At 41.7% G+C, this 15,381-nt stretch overlaps 1 protein-coding gene across 6 annotated transcripts in view; it reads right to left on the bottom strand.

Annotated features, from left to right (window-relative positions):
• thada (THADA armadillo repeat containing) overlaps positions 1 to 15,381 on the bottom strand; it is a 109,592-nt gene that overhangs the window by 68,425 nt on the left and 25,786 nt on the right. For all 6 annotated transcript variants that reach the window (XR_003213513.1, XM_019366921.2, XM_025897591.1 and 3 more), the window contains exons 24-28: positions 14,610 to 14,732; positions 14,313 to 14,435; positions 14,053 to 14,144; positions 6,640 to 6,729; positions 1,393 to 1,524 (exon numbers count right to left, since the gene is read on the bottom strand). Coding sequence is in view for 5 of the 6 variants with exons in the window: in XM_019366921.2 (XP_019222466.2) it covers positions 1,393 to 1,524; positions 6,640 to 6,729; positions 14,053 to 14,144; positions 14,313 to 14,435; positions 14,610 to 14,732 (560 nt within the window). In the remaining variant the exon portion in view is untranslated. The remainder of the gene's footprint in view (positions 1 to 1,392; positions 1,525 to 6,639; positions 6,730 to 14,052; positions 14,145 to 14,312; positions 14,436 to 14,609; positions 14,733 to 15,381) is intronic.

The following is a 15,381-nucleotide window of genomic DNA, read 5'->3' as shown; positions in this document are numbered from 1 at the left end:
AATGCTGAGATCAGGCATTTTTTTCTTGGGATGCCAAATCTTGTGGACACACAAGGTTGAAGCTTACGGTTCTTATTTGCAGGTGCGGCATATGAACATGTTCCAATAATATTTGTACATTTCTCCATCTGAGGAATGTAACAAAATTAGTTGTGACTAAAGTTTCCCACTCGCCTGAGAGGTTTACTCCCCAGTAAACAGCGAGTGGATTCAGACGAGCTGCAACGCAAGACAACACACACATGCGCTGCTCGCTGCAGGAACAGCTCACACTAGACGGGTGTTTTGTCTTAGTGTGGAAAGACACAAAATCATACAGATGAACACAAAACAATCTCTCTTGTAGCCATGGTGAAACATTCGATTATATCACAGGGATTGTACCAGTACTGAAAAACAACAATGAAATGATGACAGCACATCCATATCAAAGATGCAGAAACACCTGCGCAAACAAAACAAATGAAAGAAGCCCCGCACACACACAAACACGCGCACACTTGATGTTTAGACCTTTGCTGATTGTGAATTGTTCTATAGTTAGAAAGAAAAGTTCAGATAATCTTAGTTTGAGAGGTTTATCACAGCTGAGACAGCAGGTGTGGGACTGTCTTGGGTTGGACAGAATTCCTTTGGTTACATTTTTTCTTCCAGACTTTACATAAGCAGGCAAAGTGACTGGAAAAGGCATCATTAGTAGGGTCTGAGAAATGCTCATTCAAGTCCACTTTTATGAGGGGAGGGATGAATAGTGACAGAATCAGTTTGACAGAAGTTTCCAGGCAAACATCACAACACAGGGACGACAGTCATGAAATAAAAGTCGTGTGTGCCAATCTAGCACGGCCAAAGTTTCTAATAATGAAAGGTCAGCGTATGAACAAGTATTTCCTCTGAGGCAAAAGCACAGCCTCCCTTAAAGCCTGTGCTTTTCTCTATTAATGCCATAACTGATACCTGGAATTTTGCAATGTCAAAAACGGCTGACTGGGAATCAGGATTGGGTGATATGTAAAAATTTTCCAACCGACAATCGTCACTCCAATAATCGACGATGGGCGGTATATTCGTGCATGCGCAGACTTTTTGATGGGCGGAGCAATGTAGTCATGCACAGACTGATTTGCACATTTACAACACAAAAGAAGTCCGAACATGGACGAACTAATCCCCCACATATTTGGGTTTGGATGCGTTTTGCTTCCCTGGAGATACTGCTAAGTCCCCTGCTTTGCATCTTTGTGGTTCGGGCAAACCCGTAGAGTCCATGCAGCTGAACTGCTGCTGTTTGTGAAACTAACCCACATTTGTAGAAAATCGTCAGTAATGGTCTCAGATGTTTTGACTCCACTGTTTCCACTGTACCCGTGCGTGCACACGTAGATCACCTACCTCATGATGAAGGGCATGAAAGGTGCGAGCCCCAAAGGAGAAGAGGATCCATCCATGGGAGAAGGGTAGAGCCGACTGAGAACCAGCAGCAGCAAGAAGAGACTGGGGTGCAGCTTCACCTGACCGCTGTCACTGAACATGTACACAAACACAAAGACACACACAATTAACGTTATCTAGAAAGTAAAAGTCATAAATCATCAATGGTAAAGCCGTTAAATGAATGGATACTAATACTTTAATGCTGTTTAAGGATTGCTAACATACTGAGATTCAAGAGAAGCACACGAGTGGCGACACTTTAAGACAAGGCGACACTCCTGCCGTCACTGTAATGGTAGAAAAGTGATAAACTGTACGCTATTTTGGATAATCTTCTTCAGACATGATCATAAGGGACTCTGTACACATAAAAGAAGTTGTTAGCAAAAGAAAGGGCCTGAAATGTGGGCTCTAGGAATAACCTTCACTTCTCCAGTGAAGGGTTGTTAACAGCCCATAGATAAATGTGCACAACACCTCTGTGGAGCTTATGCTAACATGCAGTCAAACTCTATGAAGTTGAACTTCAGGAGTCTCTATTTGCTAAAGAGTTCATAGTTAAATGAGAATATCCTCTTGTCTATAGGCTGACTATGAAGCTAAAGCAGCAGACGATTAGCTAAGCTTAGCACAGAAAGCCCGAGCTAACGAACAGCACTTGTTTGCATAGCAGTTAAAACATGGTGTAGTGTTCACGTGACAGGAGCACGAGGCAAAGCGCTTTTTAGCTCCTGAATTCATCTATACTGGTGAGAAATAAACAGTCTGGTGTGGCGATCACTGCAACAGTGAAAAGTCACCTGAAAAGCACAAATAACCAAAGTTACCGTGCAAAATTTAACTGCCCTAAATTCCTCTTGCTTTTTAATAGACTCTGCATGTCTAAAAACCACCCACGCTCTCAAACAGTCATCTCCTCATCAGTCCTTGAACCGAGCTTTTCACCTCCCTCTTCTCCTCCATCCAAGTCTCATCACTGCCAGCTGAGTCAGAATGGAAAAGTGTCTCTCTCTGCCAGCGGTTTCACAGTTTCACTCTGACACACTCGCAGCGAAGGAAGCAGGCAGGAAAATAGAGACGGGGAAAGAAACAAGGACTCAAAGAGCAAAATAAAATGAACCTTATGTAGTATCAACAACGAAGTCCAGCTGCGCTTTGCCTTCACGGGTTTTAGTTTTTCCTGTCTTGAATATAGAAACATGAGGAGGAAACAGTGTTTCAGCTTGACGCTGAACTTTGTGAAGTTCTGCTAATGTGGCTGTATGTGTGTATCAGGAGAGCAGTACATCCTTTGGGCCCTGTCATTAGCCATGAGGATCTCAGAGAACGGAGACCTCCCCTCCCGCCCCTTCCCCGAGAAAACATCGTATGCTTTTCATTACTTCGTTAAACAAAACACTCACAGAGAACCGTCCACTGGGACTGCCGCAGATCGGCAAGATGGGAAATGTAATAGCGGCCCAATTAGTAACTGGTCTAATGTGTTTAATGTCACAGTTCAGTCAAGCACAGCAGGACAGGATGTGATGTCACAGAAACAAGGGACTGGGCTGGTGGTGGAGAGGGGGGCATACAAGACCTTGTTGGGATGCAGCTGAAGGCAGAAACATTTGACAGGATAAAAAAAGAGACTCTGTGGCATTTAATGCTGTCAGATCCTTCTGTGAATGTTTGCCCTCTCTAATCCAAACTCCTCAATCATCTCCAACAGCCGGGTGTTTGATGAAACAGCCTATTTTTATTTTGTATCGTTTAAAAAGAGAGTGGAAACAGAGCGCTGACCTTAAGTATGTGAATTCTTCATTTAGAAAGGAGTGAAGGGGACACAGTAGCAAAGAGACACCAAAGAAGCTCTAAAGTAAACTCAAGCTGCAGCTTACGATTTATTCCACTGGTAGACAAATAAATCGTCCACTGTGTTTAGAAAATGACTTGGAATATGATCCGAAAGCTGTTTTCTTTGGACGTGCAGGCAGAGGCAGATAAGATGAAGCGCTGCTACAAATCAGAGCGGATTAAAAATGTGGGCGGTGACCTGAAATACTTTCGCAGATAAACCTGCTTTGCTACGCAGAGATAATAAAATTAGAAATCTGAAACAACAAGTCGGTCTCGGAGCATATATGAGAGCATGCTTAGGCCCCTCCGAGATAGTCTTTTCAAAATTAAATTTAGAGTGTTTAGAGTGAGTGCATATACAAGCAGACCTTGTGTGACAGGAGGACCATAGGAAGTACTATAGGAGGTAAAACAGGATACCAGAAACAAATGCTACACAAAATGTACTCACAGGTCATTCAAAATACTCCATTTAATAATCATGAATCAAAATAACAAAGGCACTGGCAGAACACGTAAATAAATAAATCAGATTACTTTGGTCTAGACAGTTTTCTTCCCCCGTGGCGTGTGATGAAGGTGATTTTCAGTTTTTTTTCCCTTGCTTCCCTCCATTTAAGGAATAATAACTATTATAATAAGTCAAGAAACATGTGCTCACCTGAAGCCCCGGTCACACAAACATCGAGAACTCCAGCAACCGCTAAACGACTGAAATTTACATTTGCTAGGTAGCTGGTGGTTGGTTGGTGTCAACGAATCTGCATTACTTCCCTAACAACCAGTGGTTGCCAAGAAGCTGCCAAGTGGTCTCTAGGCCTGTGTGAATCTGATATATAATCTGTGACTCAGAAATTGAAGGACAGCAACTGTTCTTTTCCCTTTTTTGGTCCAATCACATGTACACTGTGATAATACTGGATGCCAACATTAAGCATGACCAGAGTTTTAAAAAAACAAGGTTAGCATATATGTGCAAGTAATGTGTTAGCAAAAAGCTGTGGTTTCAGGGATTTTCATCGACTCTTGGATATTCAAGAGAAGGGATATCTCAGGCTGACAGTGGGTGGATAAGAACTGTGAATCTTTCTCATCCAGAAAATGTCTAATAGTCTGATTACCTAAGGACCAGACACTCCTGCACCAGGAAGGACCCACTGCAGCAGGATACGGTCTCAGAGTGGATCTGAGACAGTCAGGGTATCACATGGAGTCTGTGTGACTTTCTAACGCACTAGGGTCCACTCAGGTCCACTCGGGTCTCAGTGACATAAGTTTCGTCATCAGAGGGTCTGTGTGGAGCTCCATGTGCCTGCCTGGTTTTTTTGACTGCGTGGACTCATCCACTTAGAATCCATATTGCAATGTACCAATATGCATGCTCTCCAGGCGCCGGACTTCAAGTGGAAGTCTGAAATCTAACAGGAATGATTGCTGGGCCGTTGGGTCTCCAGCTCTCCATGTCCGCTAACCGAGTATTACCTACTCTTAACGTTCACCGCCGCGTCTCCAAACTCTTTCATGTGTATCACAGGTGCTCAGTATGAACCTGTTGTTATCTGTGAACAGGATGGGGTGCAAGTGGTTCACCTGCCACTTTTGGTGTTCTCGGGCAAAGGACCTAATGTGACGCTCATGGAGTTTGTTTCTTACCGTTTGACTGGATAAATGTACATGAGCAGCTCTCTGGTGGTTACTTTGTAAATACATGAAATGGACTCACAATGTTTTGTGCTTTCTAACTCAACACATTCATGTCCCTGAAGTTCATCTTACTTTGTTTGATACTATGATGAGTATCGTTATCTTTATTTAAGGATAGTATATACAAAATATATGGATATACAGTGTAACATGTTGCCAAAAAAACAAAAAAGGAGAATGATGGCAGAAAGATGGTGCTTTAAACAATATTTATATAACAATAAAATAAAAACAGTTTAAAAGAATGATGGGAGTCATTTTTAAGAGGTAAGAATCAGAGTGTGGGGGGCTGATTATACAGAGGTCACTGTTCAGCTGTACAGGCAGTGATAACAGGTCATCTCTCACAGTAACCAGCTGCTGTCAGGGAAACACCCTGTACACTAGCTGCCCTGTAGTAATGCCTGTACAGACCATGCCATGTGCTGGTCCATCTGCATTGCTCTGCTATCAACAAGTGAAACTGAGCTTTTGGAGCTAATAAAGCTCATAAAGTAATGAAAAGTGTCTTTTATCTGGAGTGAAGACTTCAGAACTGTTTGAATCCATACAGGTAGGAAAACTGTTTAATAGTCACTACAGTGAGTATTAAAAGATAATCAGATAATCAGAGTCAGCTTTGCAGGTTTAAATACTGCCACCAAGAATTGTATTTAAAAACTATGATTCCAAAGCTCATCAAGGCTTAAACATGCCAACATAGGCAAGACTTGTCTGCATGCCACAATAATGCTTACTACAGGAAGAAGCACATACTCTGCTTGTCCAGTGTTTTATATGTCAGCTTGTGAATTACTACACATCTCGCAGCTTTAGTAATAAGAGGGATTTCTGCAGGAAGAGCGGATTACATAATCCACAAATATACAGCCTTACACAGGTCCAGATCCTGCTTCTATAATCTTTCCTATACCGTTGGCCTATTTTGGAAACATACTCCTTCACGTCTGTTTGAAAAACCACTAACAGCAGCCCTGTTACCTCCAGTCCTGCAGCGTATGGCTACAGTTTGGTGCGGTTGGTCTGTTTGGGTGGCGCGATACACTGAGATGTGGGAAGTCAGACAGCCGGGATCTGGTTCCGTGGGAAATTTGCAAATGTTTTAACAAGGGTCGCGGGGAGTAGGGGGGAATTGTGAAAGAGCTGGCCTGAAAGAGCTTTCAATTAATTGGATCCATATTAAGATAAGGCCGCCTGGGCAGCTGTTGGATGACTCATATGCTTTTAAAAAGGGAGTCTGGAGTGAGCTGACAAAGATAAGACCGATGAACCCAAGTGGACCCAACTCTCCACTCCAAAAACTATAGCAAAATCTCAACAAGACATTCGTTTTATTCGCTCGTAAAGCTCTGTGCTTTGAACAATTGTCTGTCAGCTAAGCAATTTAGAAAAAGGCCCACGTGAGAATTCAATGCAGAGGAAAAATAGCCAAGCTCTTTGAGAAAAACCTAGCTTTTGGACTGATGAAAAGTTGCGCTAACCTTGCTTCTTCCACCAGAAAGCCTGCCGGTGCAAAAGCACTACTGCTTAATCAGCTTAAGCAAACAAAAAAGGCTGTCTTGTAGAGCTGAAATGCAAGTCAAACTGAACCCGTAATAGGATCAAGGATGTGCGAAAAGCCACGGCGAGTGTGCGTGTGTGGATTTAAGAGCGCCACCTTACCTTTCCACTGTGGCTGCAGCTTCCTCCAGCTGGTTCAGAAGGAATGGGTATAGAGCCGGAAAGCGGGTGAAAAACTCTCGACCCGTCATCCTGCAGGCAGAGAGAGAGAGCTCTTACAACCACAATCACAAATAAGGATTCACAAACAATCTTTGATATATTCGGTGAAGTGTATAGTAAGGGTTCTGTATAAAATATGATCTGCCAATTCGTTAGGTACACCTGCTTAAGCGCTCATAGAGGCAGATACCCAATTAGCCAATCAGATGGCAATATCACAATATCAGACATGTAAACATGGTCAAAATGACCATAGCGTGGTTTTCAGAAACAGGCAGGCTGGTCTGAGTATTTCAGAAACTGCTAATCTATGAGGAGTTTCCCACACAATCATCTCTAGGGTGTACAGAGAATTGTGAGAAAACCAAAACATATTAATCTCACGTGGGGCTGCACGGCGCTAACGTGTTAACGAGCTAACTGCGCTAACACATTAACGCTGTGCAGGTCCACGCACGGGGCGATCCGCGCTAACTCGCTAAGGAGATTTGCTGCGTTAATGTGGTTATGGCGTTAATGTCATTTTAACTAGATTAACGCTGACAGCACTAAATATAATTTTAATACTTTTTAACATGATATTTAAAAATGATCATGTATATTATGTATGTTTTTAACAAGTATACAAGCATCATGTTGATTGTTTGCTTATAGAATTAAAACAAAAACATACTAGCAAGCTAACAAGTTTCTTCTTTCTGTTTGTTTAAAAACACGCCCACAGTGGTCACACACTGTGGTATGACGTTTCACAGCAAGTGACACCACCAACAAGGTAGCTGCTGCCCCTGAATTATTTACTATAATCACATATATGACATACATACATTAAATATGCATATATGTGACTATTTTCAACCTTGAAAAGTGCACATTAAAATAAATGCAAACTCAGAGCAGCAGAGGAACTTGCGATTCCTATAAATGGAATTAGGGTATTTTTTCTTGTTTTTCCGAGCTGTAATGCAGGACTTCCTCTTGAAACTCGCAGGGGGCAGGCTTAAGCCAAAACTCAAGAAGGCTGCTATTAAACAGTCACAGGACTGCTCTCACACACTGTGCGCTGCTCTGCCTGAACAGTAAATAGACTCTGACAAGTGAAATATGTGGAGCCCACCCTTTATAGCAGACACTGAAACATTAGAGTAACAAACCTAAAAAAGAAAGAAGGAATAAAGCTGGAAAGTTTATTACTTTTTGGAGTGCTTGTCTGTGTCTATGAGGTTTGAAATATTATAGTCTGAAAAATGCTGGATGGAGAGCAAAGGAACATAAAAAGAAGGGTTGTTTGCTTGTAAGGAGAATTATTATGCAAAAAGAGAAATGAATGAAAATGATCCCCGTGAAAAAAAGTACTTTACCAGACACCACTGAGCTAGAGTCGAAGATCGGAAGCAGCTGGGAAGCAAAACAGGAAGGTGATTTTAAGCTACAAAGAGATTCACAAATAAAGCAAGTATAACATTAAACAAGAGGACAAATAAAAAAGGAAACTAGTAGTTTTATTGTGCTCCAACTTGAGCTTCATTTACTTAAATTACTGTTAGTTGTGATTAAATTCCTATGTCCCAGGCGCTCCCCTTCTATAAAAGTGACAAACAGTACCAAGTCGAGCCATAGGCGATGGGGGGAGGGAGGTAATGGAGCGAGCCTCCTGCCAAATACTGTGAAGCTCTGATAAGGAGACGTTCTCAGGATAAATACTCGGTGCCTAAACAAATCAAACCTTAATGTTTGCTTATCCACACCTACAAATGGAAACTGATCTGTGTGTGGATCCATATATACACTGCACCCCCGTTCTGCTGTCACATGTTTCTGCTTATATATTCACACACACGTCAATAAAATGACAAACTTTATATTTAACACAAGCGGTCTCTCTGCTACAACCGCCATTCAGCCTCAGGGCCAATAAAGTTTTTATTTAACTCGACCCATCTAAATAAAGTCATTCCTAAAGGGAAGAGGTCTGCTCTGCCAAACACTCGATCACAAGACTGGAGAGATCACATAGTGCTTCAGTCACAACTGGCATGGATTCTACACTACAAACACACACACACTTATATAATATAAAACACACAGTCATGGTTTTGCACATCCATCCAGTAGACATGCTGACTTGAATCAGGTCAAACGGGATGTGTGTGTGTGTGTGTGTGTGTGTGTGTGTGTGTGTGTGTCCTTTCTTTCTCTCCTTTCCCTGAAGGCGTCAGAGACGGAGAGAGGAGGAAGGCGGAGATGTAGGGCTGTTTGATATAACGATATATATCGGATGGCGATATGACAACGTCTTTGTTTCATATTACGCTATCATTTGTTTTGTGGTGTTGAAAAATAAACTATTTACTGCAACATTTTTTCATCGTTTTGATGGTCACTGTAGAATTAACTTCTTAAAGTTCTCTCTTTCTCTTATATTTAATGTAACCACACTACGGACGGACAAGCAACTGTTTTTATGCGTTGTCGTTAGCAACAACAACGGTAAAACCATCACGTGGCTCCGCCGTCCGCTTGTTTATTTTTCACATAAACCTTTCACAATAAAGCTGAAGATCCTGTTGAGAATTTTCAAAATAAACTGAATCACGTGAAATAGTATGCAGAGTGTTTACGGACGAGAAGCTAAAAAGAGCCGCTAGGTGCTAAAAAATAAACCTTAGAACAGACTTATCCCTGCAGCACGCCGTGTAATAATAAGACAATTGCGGCTGTTTCAACTTATGTAACACTCGACTCCAGGTACACGACGCCCAGCTGAAAACACTTAAAGCAAATCGAGTTGCCCGAGATTCACAGAATTTACAGAAAATGTAAAAATTTTGTGACATATAACGTTGCCGGGACGATAAATGTCATATCGGGATATGAGATTTTGGTCATATCGCACAGCCCCACAGAGGTGTATGAGAAAAGGCCAGGTCACGTTTGTGGGTTCATAGTTGTTACACCAACAGGTGATGGAGAAAAAGTATTTTAATAGCATCTGTTTGTCTGGAACAGGTCTCTCTTGCAAATGAGACACTGGGTCTCAATGTGACTACCTGTATAAATAAAGGTTAAATAAAATTAAAAAATAAAATTTTATTCTTCTTCACTACCTTTCACAGCCAAAAACTGTTTATCTTCAGTTCCATTAACTATGAGATATGAATCATGATTGCTGCAGTGCAACAATTTGATCACACTCAGGTCATTGACTGAAGTGCTGACACGCTTCAATCGAAAGAGTTGTTGGACTTTTTTGACCGGAAACAGTCCAATGACAACTTTTAGAGTGAAATTTTAAATTAGCTTCTTATTCTGATGAAGACATTGCCTCAGAATGACCTTTTTGGCCATTTATAGGAGCTCTAGGATGAAAACCACTGAACTAAAATAACTGTCACGTAGTTGCAGCCATCATCAGGTTGACCAGCTACAATAGCACAACAGTGTTTGCGCAATGGTACATCAGCGGTTACACACTAGCTCCACACATCCGCCTATAAAAACCATACATAATTTAAATATAGCTTGCCTAATAGGTAGTTTCCTTTTGCAACTCTGCACAACTTCCCATTCTGATCGTTCGCACTTGTATATTTGCAACGCATTCAGTGAGCGTAGATGGGAAAGAGGATGAAATCTACTGAGAAGGGTCATTTGTAAACAAATCTATTTGTAGGTGGGGCCAAAAATGGAGTTTTCCAAGGAAAGTTTCCTGCAGCGAAGTGGCACAAAACACAGTTGGGGTCATTCGTGGTGAATGCTCTCCCTCAGAACGAGCGTGCACCGATCGATCGCACTTCTGCTCTAAGTTTTAATCAGAACAGGCTCTTTGAAAACTGCCGTTTGGTCTCTTAGTTTGAAGGATGATCAGATTTAAAATCAGATTTGGTTTTTGATTTTTTAGGGGATGTGACTGCTGCTTAAGCCCATTTTTCTGATATCGTATCAAATATAATTACTACAGCACAAGCAAATCAAACTGTGCAGCTGAAGTTTAAAGTGAGAAAAAACCTGACGCTTATCTTGATCCCAGAGCATTCCCAGTATCTTAACACCCAGGTTAGCACACACTGAATGGATCCCAGGTTCCTTTTTCCACTGCTATTCCAGAGCTTGTTACAACTGGTAGGTTTTTTTTGTTGCTTGGAATGCAGAGTGCAATCTTTGCTCTGTCAGTTTTGTTTATGCTCGCGTTTATCTCAACAAACTGTATCGGATCAGCATCATTGTGCGGTCAGGGAGAGGCGAGAGGGCCCCGAGTCTGGAGCTTAGTGGAACGGCGATCAGCAAGCAAACGACGCGCCTGAATGTGAGCAACTTTGGAAAATACACAGCTGAAATTCCCACACACCCCGAAATGCTCAACCCTTTTAAACACACAAATACACATAATGATACAAATAAACTGGTTTGTGTGAGAAAGGGAGATGCGTTTATGCTCCGGCTTCAGTCGACCAAGAAACACACACAAACACACATCCGAATATTAGAGTGGACAAGCTGTCACAATACATTTTCTGCTGCCACACTTCACAACCATAAAATCACGGTAATAACACAGACCAGATTTTGGAAAACACTCAAATTCTCAGAGACACAATTATAAATGAGACGCAGCTTTCTGGAGCTCACACGCACAGCTCCATCCAGTGTGACCCACGCGTATTATGACTAACATGCTGCAAGAAGAGAGAAATAATCAGAGACCAAGAACACTAAAACACAAACATGTACCTCTTAAAAGTCAAATGAAAGATTCAGGGTTCAAATGCTAATTCTCTTCACCATTACTTAATATTTGTTATTAACCGTAGCACGCTCACACTCCCACAGGCACATAAAAATAACTCCCTGCATTAATAACAAGAATAAACAGATAAGGAGGAAGTGACTAACAGAGAGCTATGCAGAGGGCTCGACAACAGACTGAAAACACAAGTAAAAGCAGACAAGACAAAGTGCAGCATTGTTGGCTTGGTTAACGTTCAGCGGGCTTCAGTAAAGCAGACAGTAGAAACACAGCACAGGGAACCAGACTGAGCACGACCCAAAACCCTGGGAAACTTTACCCCAGATTATACACGCAGTAACAAATCTCTTCTGAGCTGAATATAGACCCTGAACATAAGTGTCACACAGGCAGCCAAACAGTACATGCACATTATTACCATGTTTGTTTTAATGTGCCGGGAATATTAGATGGATCACTGTATCAGTTTCACCAGAGGAAAATAAGCTATCAGTCATGTGAGGGACTTATATATTATGGATACAAGTTGTGCAAGGCCACTCTGCAGGGTTAGGGTAAGGGCAGTGAAGTAACAGGCAGAGTCTACGGTCGGGCCAACAGCTCTGTGGTTCTGATAGCATGCTAATATTCCTGTGCTGACAGGCTGATTTTGCACGTTTTTATTCACAAAAACAAAGCACATAAAGAACAAAGTGAGAGCTGCGATGCAGAGAGCCTAGCTTAGCATGGGGCAGTGATCCCATCATCCCAGAAATTCTGCAGCCGTACAGCTCAGTAATCTTACAGCTTTACAGCAAAACATCCAGCTGGCATCCAGTGGAGTCGAGTCCCCTCAAGTTGTGCTCATTGCCTCCAATCAGGGAACCTGTTCAACTGCCTTGCGATCAAAGGTCGTGAGTGCGCAGCGCATCCAAGATGTGGGCGACCAGAGAGCTCTTCAAGAACTCCTCTGAACACCAAAGTATTCTAGAGGGAGGCCATCTGCCTGACAGTTCAAGCTGTAGGAAAACCGGCTCATGCAACAGGACAGCCTCAGAGGTTTGTGTTACGCAGCACTTATCAGCAGGTATCTGTGCGCGCTACGAGAGCCAGACAAAATAGTAAGATCACAAACCAACTACTTCAATCTTTTGAATAGACTCTGAGTGCATCACAATCTGCCCAGTTATTCTGCACTCGAGTTACAAACAACAGATTATACAACATACTTAGAAAGAACACTCGATAAGCACAGGCTATAATTTTTAATTTCAAGGTTTCCAAACACTTGGATGGTGGTTTGACAAGGCTTTGGGAGCTTGTTAGAATTTAAGACTCTTTCTGAAACCTCAAGAACAATCCACAATCTTTCAAACAATCTCTGACAGCAGAGCTGATAACCTTCCAGCTAAAATAACGAACAGATACATTTGTCATTTACACAAGCCAAAACCCATTCTGGGTGATGGTTGTAGATCAGCACATAAATATATCATCGTATCCAACACTCAACAGCTGACAGCTCCACAGCTCTTCATCACCTGTGCTGTTGGGACTGCTAGTCTAAACATTACTGTCTTACTGCTTTTAAAGACAAAGTCTTCTTAAACGGCAAGTCTGAAACCAGGATTTATTTCAGCTCTGTTTAGTTTTATTTATTCACCAGCAGTTCACAACAAAAAAGGGTTTATAAGTTAAAGATCCTACAATATTAAAGAAAGAACAGACATGATCAGCACCTGGTGACAGTGGGGAGGAAGAACTCTCTTTTGATAAAAAAGACCCTCCAGCTGGAACAGTCAGAAAAACAAACACCTGCCAACACTGGCTGGTGCTGAGAGGAAAAATGTGATCGAGCTCTTAAACTTTTAATAATTCAAGTTTCATAAAATAAGTTTCAGATTTAGTGATTCCATTGTCTCAGTTTTTAATCATCAGCCACTCTGTTCTCTATGTAAGAAACATAAAAGCACCCCAAGGTGCAAAAAGTACCTTTTTTGTTATGTTGCTGACCTCGTCTGGGAAGCCTCAATTACTTTTCATATAATGTCAGTAACAGTAATTTAGTTGCAGATTACATTTCCAAGCATGACTTCCCCTTTTCTGTGCTTCCCGTGTCATTTCCTTGTTGATATTCCAGGAACAGAGGAAAACCTGCATCTCCTGCAGTCAGGAAGCCTGAGCAGAGTAAAAACTGCCCTTCAGCCTGGGTGGTGTTACAACAGCACCCCTTTGTGGTTATATGGTAAAATAACCAGTGTTTAACTGGACCTTTTTTATTATCTTGGCTTTAAGAACATTTAATGAGTGTTTTAATGTTGCTGTTGTTGTAGTAAAAATATGGATTAATTACATTAAATGAACTGCAAATTTTGAGTCTAGTAGGAAACATTTTTTCCTGATTTAGATTTCTCATTTTATGTCTGTTGAATTATGTGAATTTTTTTTTTAAATTTTTGTTTGTTTTAAGGCAAATAATGCTCACTATTAAACAAGAGCTACATTTCTTTGTTGGTAAGAGCTTTTTTACTCGAGTATTTGTGAATTTCTGGACCTTATACGCACTGATGCACACAGCATGAAACTTAGAGGGGTAGATGAGTTCAAGAGAGGCACGAGAAGCAAACCTGTTCTTTTTCGAGTGTTCGTCCTTCCCTTTCTTCACGCCAAAAATCCTTGTGATCAGAGTGCTGAAAAGAAGAGTAGAGGAGTTCCTCACCTGGGAAACAAAACAAATGGAGGTTAAGAAATTGGATTAAATATAAAAGCAAATTATCACCATGGGTTAGTGAGTAACCCCCGATCAAGTATGCACTCCAAAGGTTGGTTTGTTGTGATGTTCAGATTACGATAAATGGAGGTAAAAAAGCAGGAAGTAAAGACTCACTGCCCAGACAGGAGAGGTGAAGCCCAGCACTGCAGCCTGCATCCCTTCTGAGACAAAAGGAACGATGTTTTCCCCCAGACGAGTGTCCCTGTACAGAGCTCTGAGGATGTTCAGAGCATGGACCTGTGAGCGACAGATAAAATTCAACCTCGAATACGGTGTCAGAAACATTAAGGTGATTATAAAAATCACTCTTTGTGCTTTTACAAATAATTGTGTTCAGGAAATCTCACTTCCTGATCTGTGAGGCTAGATTTGACTAGTTTTATGATTAATGAAGCTGCTAGGTGGCGAAACCTGAGGCACGGTGGAGGTGTCAGTGATCTTGTCAGCAGAAGGCATGGCCAAAGCAATCAGCTCTCTCATGGTCATCTTCAACAGGCTGCAGCTGGACGACTTGGGCTCAGAGGAAAGCAGAGCCTGGGCAAGGGGAGAAAAAACAGATATAGCTACAGTTACCACCTTTTGTTTGTGAGAGACAGCCAATCAGAAGACTTACAGGGAGCTAAAACTGCTTTATTTCCAACTGAGGATGAAGTGAGGGGCTACAAAGACCTCGTATGAGATAAATAAGGATTATTTTGCAACTGTGAGGCTTGCAAAGCCATTTTAGTACAGTTCAAGAATAAAACAACAGCATTATCCTATTTTAAAGACCTCGCCGGTAATGATCTTCTGTTTTTACTGATGAGCCTTTTCAAGAAATAATCACATTATGACATCAGGTGTGATATCCTGTGGTAGTACACTGCAAATAGGCCCTTTGCAGCTACTGCATCCGTCTACACTTCACAGTTTTATTGTGGCCCGCTAAACTGAGCCACATTTATATGGTAATAACAAAAAACACGTTCATAAAATCCCATAAGTTCATCTGTTCTGACAGGCTGACTGAACGAGATCATTTGTATGAGCTTGGAGTGGGAGATGGGAATGGGGGAGTGTGTGTGGAGGTGACGGCACTTTGCTGTGTGAGAAAGAAGTCATCTCTGCTGGAGCTGATGCAAGCCAGCTGTGTCTGAACTACCTGGCTTATGGTAAAGACTTAGACCTTGAAGGATAAGATGGA

This window comes from Oreochromis niloticus, linkage group LG13 (genome assembly GCF_001858045.2).
Source record: "Oreochromis niloticus isolate F11D_XX linkage group LG13, O_niloticus_UMD_NMBU, whole genome shotgun sequence".
NCBI classification, from domain to species: domain Eukaryota; kingdom Metazoa; phylum Chordata; class Actinopteri; order Cichliformes; family Cichlidae; genus Oreochromis; species Oreochromis niloticus.
Note: the sequence above shows the minus strand (reverse complement) of the source record. Positions and strands in the feature narration are given on the sequence as shown.